Consider the following 10,294-nt stretch of genomic DNA (forward strand, 5'->3'; position numbering starts at 1 on the left):
CAAGCGGAAAGGCTGGGCAGGGTCTTGCTTTCAGTCATGCACATTGCAGCACTACTGGCGTTAAACGGCCAGCATTTGGGGAAGCTTTCTAAATGTCAGCTTCATGTCCAGTTCAATTATTTTCACCCCACTCCCCTGCAATGGAAGGTTAGGAGGTGACTCTCCACTGCCCAGCATGTGCCACAGAGCCCAGCTGGGGTGGCCAGTGAGAAGGAGAATGTGCAGTGCCAGGAAACACTTCCTGGACACAAGGGGCTGGAAGCAGCAGGGTGAGACACCCAGAGCACATGCCCTGCCTGCTCCTTCAGCGTGCATCTTCTGCTCTTTAAATTGATTGGCACTTTCTATTTGAGGAAAAATGAGTTCTTAAAATTGAAATACTGGTTATTGTTATGGTAATACAGCAAGGCTGAGGCAGGAGAGATTTTTAAGATACAAAAAAGGTTAGTTTAAATCAAGCAACTGATAGGTGAGTCTATATAAAGTACTCAGGACTAATGAGTTCAGAGGTATCTGCGTCTTGGGTCTGGCCCCCTTAATGCTGCTGATTCAAGTGGTGGGTGCAGGTAATAACCAAGATAACCTGAGGGCTCTGAGATCATTATTGCTTTATCACGTTTTGTATAAAATATTTTCAGCCTCATTTAGGATGTCAGCCTCTATCAAACGTTTCCTTGCATTAAGAGCGCGACGCATCGCTGTCGTGCCGCTGTACCTGCAACTCTACAGCTGCCAAGGGAGAAGCACCCAGGGCACAGGGAACCCTCTTCAGAGGACGTGGCACTAAGCAGAAGATTTATGAATAATGCAACAAGAAGAGTACCGAGCCCACATTAGCACGATATAGTGACTGATTCCCAACATATGTTATTGCTTTCTCTCCTCTTTACCTGAAATTAGTAATTTAGAGCCCATACCTTTATTTGGGAAATAATGGCACAGAGAGAATTATAAAAGTTTAATACGCTCCCAGGAAAATGAAAAATGAGTGGTTATGATATTGTCTAACACTTTCAAATGTGTTTATTAATTCATGTTTTAAATCATAAGTTTCGTTCTGCAGGAGAGTCGTACACAGCAATAAGCAAGTTTTAAAATATTAATGAATAAACAATATTTCTCTATTGAAATATAACATGCTTCTTTGAACAATGTACCGACGGTAATAAATCACAACCAGCAGCAAATTGCATTTCATATTTAATACAACTTGAACTCTGCCTTTTTTTTCTTCTTCTTCTTCTGCTTCTTCTTTTTTTTTTTTTCCCTTTAATAAATGATATCTTTTTTGTTTAATTGGCGTCAGTTCAGATCTAGCAGATTGCTAATAAAATTCTGGATTTCCATATTTAATGACGCGTGCTCTTTTATGCTGAATTTTACCACCAAAGAGAAGGCAGAAGCCCTTTCATTACCCTAATGGATGGCGTGAAGAGGTGAGCTCGGCTCGCATGGAACAGCCTCCTGCGCTCCCCAGGCCTCTCGCCCAGGCTCCCAGCAGCGAGGGGTGAGGGGCGAGGGGTGGCCGCATGCCCTCCGTGGAGCCTGCTGGCAGAGCACGCCAGGCCCCAGTGCCAGGCTGTCCGCTCCTCGGCACAGGGAGCAGTAGCCTGGACATGGGGAGCCATGATGGTGCAGGAGTAGCACACAAATGTGTCAGGGCTGGAGGTGCTGGGGACAGAGTTCATGCACACTTGTGCTGTCTCCTCTTTGGGGGTCTGCACTCTACTACTGGAGAAGGAATACCATCACCTCGGTAAGTGGCTGGGTGGGCTGTCTTCACTCTGCTTGGGAACAGACCTCACCAGAACTGGGACACTCGGTTTAAGACATTGAGACACTTCAACATGTCTAGAGAAGGGCAACGAGGCTGGGGAGAGGCCTCGAGCACAAGCCCTACAAGGAGAGGCTGAGGGAGCTGGGGTTGTTGAGCCAGAAGAAGAGGAGGCTCAGGGGAGACCTTATTGCTGTCTACAACTACCAGAAGGGAGGTTGTAGCCAGGAGGTGGTTGGTCCCTTCTCCCAAGCAACCAGCACCAGAACAAGAGGACACAGTCTCAACCTGTGCCAGGGGAGATTTAGGCTGGAGGTGAGGAGAAAGTTCTTCACTGAGAGAGTTGTTCACCATTGGAATGTGCTGCCCAGGGAGGTGGTGGAGTCACCATCCCTGGAGGAGTTCAAGAGGGGACTGGATGTGGCACTTGGTGCCATGGTTTAGTCATGGGGTCTGTGGGGTTGGGTTGGACTTGATGATCTTTGAGGTCTCTTCCAACCTTGGTGATTCTGTGATTCTGTGAGAGGAGCAACCCTAAGCTCCTCCAGGCATCTCCCTTCTCCCAGTGCTAGCCCGAGAATTGAGCATGTGGAGCAGCAAGATGAAGAGGAGGACTCCTTTATTATCAGGGAGCCACTAGTCCAGAGGTGTGCTCCTTGGGGCAGCCTGCAAGTCCACCCATGCCCCCAAGGGTTGGTACCCTCCACCTCAGGAAAGGGGCATGGCCTCACATGCCATATACATACTGATGGCAGCCCCTACACAAGCACACACGTCTGCACCCACATTAGTAGCCACAGATATGAATGAAATTAATTGGTTTTAATTAGCCTGTGTAAACAAGATCCTTAAATTTGTTGCCACATGAGGGTTTTGGCAGTCTCCAATAAATTAATCCTTTTTATTATATCAATGACAGGAAGATGATCAAATAGGCTTTGATATAGATTTTGGGATTTATCACCTAGTAGCACTCTGATATGCTTGAACTTTTTTTTCCCTGCTGCTGCTGCTGGAGGCAAGAACGAGGCTACAAACGGCGTTTACTTCAGAGCCTGCTCCCAGGCAAAACAGGGGATTTGGCAACACATGGACAGGGAGCACCAGGAAACTTTGAAGAAAAGTTTGTCATCGGGGTTTGTTAGGAAAGTGGAGTTTTCAGTGGGTAGAGTCATGCAGGGACAGGTGTGGGGGCAAGGGGGATCTTGTAACAAGGCAGAACAATTAGCGTGTCATGTCAATGCATCCTGCAGCATGGGGCTGAGCTCAGCCCGCAGCACAGCTCCTGCTTTCACCTCCGACACTGCACCATGTGGTGCCATCATGATGCTGGGGCATACAGTGCCTGTGTCCAGCCTGCTCAGACAAAGAGTAGAGGATCACAGAGGGGCAAGGAGGGCTTGGGGCTTTGAGGTTGTACCCAGTTGGTGCTGGCTGTCCCAGCCACATGTAACTGGTGTTGCTTAATGTCCCTTTGCTGGCTGACAGCCAGTGCAGGGCAGGGGTCATGGGTGATTGTGGGAGGGACAACTCCAGATCTGCAGCTGCCAGCCAAGTGACTCTGCCCCTGGGGGACCAGGACCAGACCACAGCTGCCCAGCTGGCACAATGTAGCATAGACCCAGCCCAGTGTCCCCAGTGTCTTGGATGCTGCTGCACTGGCCTCCAAATGAGACATATATGTGTGTAGATGAGGGCAGCATCCTGGGGCTTTTGGACTGTACTAAACACAACATGGTCACCCACATGGCCTCAGCAAGGGCAGCAGGAGCCTGTCGGCTGCCATTTCATGGTACCAGCAGCTGCATCAACACCCCCCTTGCTTATCCTACAGTCTCAACTTGTGCCCACTTGTTTTGGCAATGGCTCCCCTTCTCTTGGTCTGGGCACATCATACTTCCCACTGTGCCAAGCCTGTGGTGAGATGGGCATCGCTAGTGCTGCAGGACACCTCGACAGGGCTGGTGCCTGAAGCAGATTTGCTCTGGCCTGTCACAGCTCATTTCCCAGGTACTGCTCGGACACAGCCCAGCACCTGCAGGGTGGCTGTCAGCAAAGATTTTAAATGCTGGCACCATCCTTCCCACTGCTGCCTGGTGCACAAAGGAGCAAGTGGCTTTGTATTTCAGGTGCACGGGGAAAACAAATCTGGTAGCAGACTGGCTGCTCAGGGTGCCCAGTGTGCCTGCAGGAGTGAGCAGCACCCATGCCTCACCTGGAAACCCAGGAGACCAATTTAGCAGCAGTGCTGTTCCAGGCATCTCCTCTCCGCCATGGGCACAACGCCTGGGGAGCTACTGCACACAAAACCTTCTCCTGCTCTCCACCACCAAGGGAAGGATAACTGGATGGGAATCCTAATCATATATTATATTACCGTGTCATATTAGACTAATAAAATCCTAATATGATACAGGAATGGGGAGCATATCATAACTCCTCTGTGGCTAATACAATGCACGCCATAAATCACTCCCAGGGCTTATCCTTAACAATTGTATCAGTGCGTTCTGTGTCATGCTGATAACTCAGTCCCTCTGATCTAATGGTTCACTTTTCTTCACAGTCCATATGGCAGTGACATTAAAGCTAATGAAATAAAATAAAATTTGCCAATCTTTGAAGAATTCCATTCTTTAAAAAGATGTATTTTATTAACACAAACTGGAAACATCTTCAGTTACTCGGGAGATATTTTTATCACATTGGAAATACATGGCACAGACACTGGCATCAGCATCTTACTCCTCTGTGGTCTCTGCAAAAGGCACCGCCACAGGGTAACGCGGTGGCGTTCAGCATCCCACACTTCATGCCAAGTTCGCATTGTCAGCAGAGCTGCCCCCACTGAACCAGTCCTGTGGGGCATGGATTTTGGAAGGTTGTAACCTCCCTGACTCTTCCCTTCCTGGGCTAAGAATCCCTCGTTGCATCCAAGGCCAGGAGCAGGGAGCCAGGAGCTTGGTGGCTGAATGCCAGGGAGAGGAGATCATCACCTGTGTTGCTTCTGGTGCACAAAGGTTTGCTGCTCTTCATGGGGCTGTGAGATGATTGCAGGGCTGCTCTCACAGCTCTGCGAGTGGGTGCTTCTGCCAGGATGCCAGGCATCGCTTCTCCCTGGCTGCAGGGCTTCTCACGGCTCCTCTGCAGGCTGCTCCAGCCACTGCCAGCTCCTTGGTGCAGTGGCTGTGGTGCAGATCCCCAGCTCAGGGGCACAGCAGGTTGGACAGAGCTGGGGCCGGTCGCAAAAGTGACTGGTTGAGCCCTGCCCAGGGGAGCACTGTGGGTCTCTCCTCCAGACACTCCTGAACCTGTCACAGCCCTGTAATGCACAGTGCAGTGTGGACAGTGCCTTCATCAGGATGGTGTTGGGCACTGGAGATGGAGATTTCTGAGACCATCTGCAAATTCCCCTGCCACTCCTAACATGCTCTGGGTGGGGTCTCCATGCTGGCACTTTCCAGGGCTGGAGGGAGCCATGGCCATGGGCCACAGTCTGGTAGGCTTTGACCCTCTGCCACCACGGTGCACTGGGACATGAGGCTGTGGCAGCTCCAGTTACAGGGATACTCATATCTGCCAACACATCAAACCTGCATGCAGGGAATCAGAATCACACCACTAACGGTCCAATGGATGGGAGGGCTGAGGGTCTCCTCCCCGCTTTGGGACAGGTGCAACAGAGGATCCTCATGGCCAGAGCGCCATGGCCCATCTTGGCCGTGTGCACAGAGGAGGGATCCTTGCACAAGTCACCATTCCTGCACAAGTTTCTGATGGCCGTTCAGGGTGTAGCTACTGGGCGAAACACAATACCATCAAGAGCATGATCCTAATACTGGTGCTTGCAGTAAACCTTTCTGATGTGTGATCAAGCCTCAAGGACAAGATGTTTATTATTTGCCATGTAACCACGTGGCTGTTCGCCAATGTAAGGAAAGGCCAAATTGCACTTGTAATTCAAAGGGACCCAAAGCCTTAATGCTGTAAAGCAGCACACTAATGATGCCCAGCGGGCACGGGGCATGCAAGTGCGGCCCAAAGGTTGTTGATGGCCTTCCTATGAACCTCCTCAGTGTGTGACAGGTCCTTGCCTGTGGCCAGCAGAGATGTGATCAAGATGAGGGACGTCTGTGTGTTCATTACGCTGCCTACGCCTCCACTGACACACTTTACATTTAAAATACTGTTTCCATTGAGCTGGAGCATAAACACTGAGCGTGTGGACTTGGGGAGTTCCATTAGCAAATGCAAATCGTTTGGTGCTTTGTCCTCCACACACAGAAGTCTTAGGAAGTCCACGGACCCCATCTGCCCCAAACTCTCGTTACCTGATAATGAAGGCTTTGCAATGCACATCTAGCTATTGACTTATGTATGTAAATGCACCACCTGAAGTGAAAGAAGCAATGTTCAATTCTAAAACTGATTGAGAAGTTGTGTCTGCTCCATCCATAGAAGCAGAAGCAGTAACTGGTGCATGAGGGCGTGTGGGATGTAGAGAGAGAAGAGTATGGCAATGGTCCTGCAGCTGGGAGCGGGTGAACAAAGGTATTTTACAAAATCACCTGAAACAAGAAGTTGTTGATAAGAAAAGTTGACCCACAAGCTCACTGAATCATGCAGGTAATTGCTTAGCCACCAAAACAACACCTAAAGGCTGGAACAGCTGACTGGAAAGGAAACATGATGGGCAGGCAGCTGCTCTGAGGCTCCAGCCTGGCACGGGCTGGTAGAAGTGAGCACTAGCCCCTCTCCTGCCTAGCTACACTAACCCAAGTAGTAAGTAGTTGTATTTATCAAAGACCATTTGCTGCAAGTGATTAACGTTAATTTGATTTCCTGTGAGTCAATTTCCTTGAGATATGGTAAATAGGCTATTACCTGTTATTGACCTTTACTTCATTAAAAAGATGTAAAATTAGCATTTATATATATATGTCCTTCCAAAAAAGTTTTTTTAATAAAGAAAAATATTGTTATAATCACATTACACTTGCTAGCCTAGGCTGTCGTTCCAAAGTTAATGTTAAATAAAGATGGTAATCAAGAGTGAGTATGATAATGGTTTTTAAACTCATCTAAAGGACTGACCCCTTCCTTCACCTCCACTTCAATTTTTGCTCCCAAGCAGAGTGGGGTGGAAGTGGAGACAGGGACTGGCAGCAATGCTGCTCCTGCTTCTGTTCCTGCTCCTGCCAGGATGCACCTCTCCAGGATTTCCAGCCTCCTCCAGGCGAGAGGGCACAACGACCTACTGGTATTTAAAGAAATGCTCAGCTCCTGCTTTGTGACAGCTTGCACTCCTGGTAGCCTACTCATCTCCTAGGTCTGACTTCGACTGAGCAGGAAGAAATTACATCAACATTTGATCATGAAAGCAAAAAGTTTATTCATGTTTGAAACTACATATAACTACCACGAGGAAGACTTTTCAATCCAGGGTGTAATCCAGTTAGAAAGTAACACGAAACGGTTTAATACATTAGAATCACTGCCACAAATTATTTTCATGACTCAATCAGTTTCAGAATCGCATACAATACAAAAGAGAGAAAGAAAGGGCCCCCTGTTACACAGGGGGGAATATACAGTACTGAATACTGAAGTCTGTATGCATTACAATTAGTTGTTGGTTTTTGCGTGGATTAGTAACAAGATGAAGAACATTCAAAATGTTTCTCAGTATTTACAACAGTTTCACTGTTTTGTGTTAAACCTAAGACCCCCATGTTTCCATTTCTGCTTCTTTAAAAGTTGCCAACGCAACCCTGATTCTTTTAAAAGATTACAATGTACATTACATTTCATGGGGAAACAAAGAGTTAATTACAAGATGCAAAAAGATAAGAAAGAGACAAACTACAGCGTGAGTATCGTTCAGAGGTAGTAAGTGAGCACTCTAAGCTACAGAACATGTTGAAAGTCTATTGGTTTGTATGAGTTCGCATGAGGTAATAAAGCTGTGTTTGATTGGTGAGATGTATAAATACTCTTTTGCTACACTATGTACAACACTCCATATGATGGTGCTTTTTTCCTTTGCTTTTTTCCTTTGTTTGTTTGTGGTTCGCTGCCAAGAGGAGGTAACAAATCCTGGCAGGCGTGTGCAGCACCTAGCTCGTACTGTAAAACCCCAGGTCTGGCTTTCACAGAGATCAGCAGCAAGTGTCTTCATCTCCTAAGAACAACCTAGTCCGGTGTCGAAATACAGAGAGGAGACTCGACTTGGGGTCCGGGCAGTTTTAGCAAGAAAAGATCCTCCTGGTTTCCAATCTAATTTGTAAGACAATAGATCACAACAAAAATGTGACGAATAAGGATTCTTAAACACAACCATCGTTAACCGAAATAACCGAACAGCTCTTTTTATTCCAACTCTATAAGAGATATGAAAAGATTAAACACAATCAAAGTCTGCGATCCGGCTCTCCATGGAAATATGCACAAAGTTAAATTTTAGGTGAGGTGTTTCTTTGTGTCTGCTCTTGCTACTGAGGTTAAGCTTGTCCTGTACTTTTACCCTTAAGGCCAAGTAATTGGCAACTGTTAGACCAACATTGTTAAAACTGCTGATAATAAATTATGATAAAATAGTTACAGGGCTATAAACAATGCTAAATCTTGGCCTAATTGGATAAAGTGCTTTTTAACATTGTGTGGTTGAAGTATAAATACAAATGCTTATGATACCTTTAAAAAACAGATTTACCAAGTTTTCTAATAAGACAAGGTTTTACAGTAAAGCTGTAGGTGGTTGGCTACAAAAAACTCTTTCCTTTTTCTCCTGTGACTCTGAATGCGCTAATCAAGGCATCTCAGCTCAGGGAAAAAGTGTTGCTAGGAGATTAGTTAGAGGTATCAGAGTGCACACTTCCCGGCCCTTCTGTAGGGGAAGTCACAGAAGATGGAGTAGTTGCGTCCTGCCAGCCTCCATTAGCCTGAAAAGGGAAAAACAGTTCAATTGATACAATTATGCATATTAATTACACCATACACTGAAAGGTTCAGCCTGGCATGCCCGGGGTTTGGGAGAAGATGCTCTGGGAAGGAGATTCTCCTACACTCCCTCTGGCTGCAGGATTTGGGAAAGGAAACAGCAGTGGGCGTTAGGCAAGCGATGCTGGAAGCAGGCGCTGCGGAAACACCGAGCCTCCAGCGGAAAGGCGACTTGGAGAAGCAGGAGCTGCTCAGCCAGGTGTTGCCTGCAATTAAGACTCTGGGGTTTCTGCAGCGACCATCCGCGCTTTAATGAAGAACATCCCTTTAGCCGACACGTCAGCTTTCTCCCCTGAGAAGACGAGTCTGAGGTGATCCGTGTTAACCCCCTCATCTCCCAAAGTTTGGAATCACCTCTCTCCGGCCTTCTGCAGAGCTGCTCCACCCGGCCAGCCCGGGTCCCTGCACACGCGATCTGCCAGCACGCAAACGTGGGGCTGCCAGGCGGAAAGGGGCTGCTGGGATCAGCTTTCCAATTATCTCTAAACGCAGCCCCTATTTCGGCCGCGGCTCCATGGCTCCGCGCGCCGCCGGCCCTCGCCGCGTCAGACCTGCCTCAGCCAGAGCAGTGCTCAGGAACAAATTTGCCTTATGTCTCGGCCGATCGAGGCAATTGCTGAAATCAATGTCTGATCAAATTTCTGCTGTGGCAGACAGCTTGTCGCTACATATTTTTATGTCAGTCAGGAAGAGGGAGGCGCGGGGCTCGTGAGTTGGGGGACGCTGAGTGGAAGTGACGGGGAGGCCTCTCCTCGCAGCCCGCCAGAGCCGCCCGGCCCCGCGCTCCCGGCGCCCCCGGCCTTGGCAGGGACGCTTCCCGGCAGGGAAAGGTTAGCCTATGCTAATGTGCTTATGACGTGCTTCATTACCAAAACGATCCGTGGCACTCTGGGCCATGGAAGCACTGCCCTGTCCTAGGAGGATGGGGCAGGAGGTGCAATGGCATCGTGTGGTGCCTGCCTGGCCGCTGCCCCTCGAACCCACGCACCCAGCCCGGCGAGGTTTTACATTAAAAAAAAATGGTTCATTTATCACGAGGAAAGGAAATGTTTTATGGCTCCAAGAGGACAAGAAAGAAGCCTTGGTAATTATCTCCTTTGCAGATGAAAAACAGCAAACAGAGGAGCGCTTGTGCTGACAAATTCAAAGGTTTGGGGTTGGCTTCTCCTAAGTCAAATTAACAGCAACACCCAACCTGCAGTCGCCTCAAACCACACCCCCTGCTTTAAGGCACCGAAGTGATCAGACACCGACTGAAAACGCACAAAACCCTGCTCCAAAGGCAGCGGTGCTGCTGCCTTTTTTTATTCTTTTAAAGATAGGAGAATCTACTTAGAGGAAGAAAAACTCTTGTGCAGATACGAGTCTAAAGATATTCCATCTGAAGTAAACATCATTCCTCTTTTATCCAAATTTATAAACAACAAATGTACAATATTTTTACTCAGCTTGGCAGCTGGAGGAGAGGTTGTCAGCAAGCATTCTTTTTTTCCAAATAAATTAATCCTTACTCTGGTGGTT

The 10,294-nt window shown here is 48.0% G+C and overlaps 1 protein-coding gene across 4 annotated transcripts in view; it reads right to left on the reverse strand.

Moving 5' to 3' along the window:
- Positions 1-4,418: 4,418 nt before the first annotated feature.
- The window catches only part of PBX3 (PBX homeobox 3), a 117,160-nt gene continuing 111,284 nt past the window's right edge, over positions 4,419-10,294 (reverse strand). For 3 of the 4 annotated variants that reach the window (XM_068155719.1, XM_068155718.1, XM_068155717.1), the window contains exon 9: positions 4,419-8,715. In XM_068155719.1, the coding sequence (XP_068011820.1) occupies positions 8,623-8,715 (93 nt within the window). In that variant the 3' untranslated portion in view covers positions 4,419-8,622. The remainder of the gene's footprint in view (positions 8,716-10,294) is intronic. The other variant, XM_068155720.1, reaches the window with a different exon arrangement.

The sequence above is a fragment of the Melanerpes formicivorus genome, unplaced genomic scaffold, assembly GCF_026170545.1.
Source record: "Melanerpes formicivorus ecotype bairdi unplaced genomic scaffold, bMelFor1.0.p_v2 SCAF_33, whole genome shotgun sequence".
Classification (NCBI taxonomy): domain Eukaryota; kingdom Metazoa; phylum Chordata; class Aves; order Piciformes; family Picidae; genus Melanerpes; species Melanerpes formicivorus.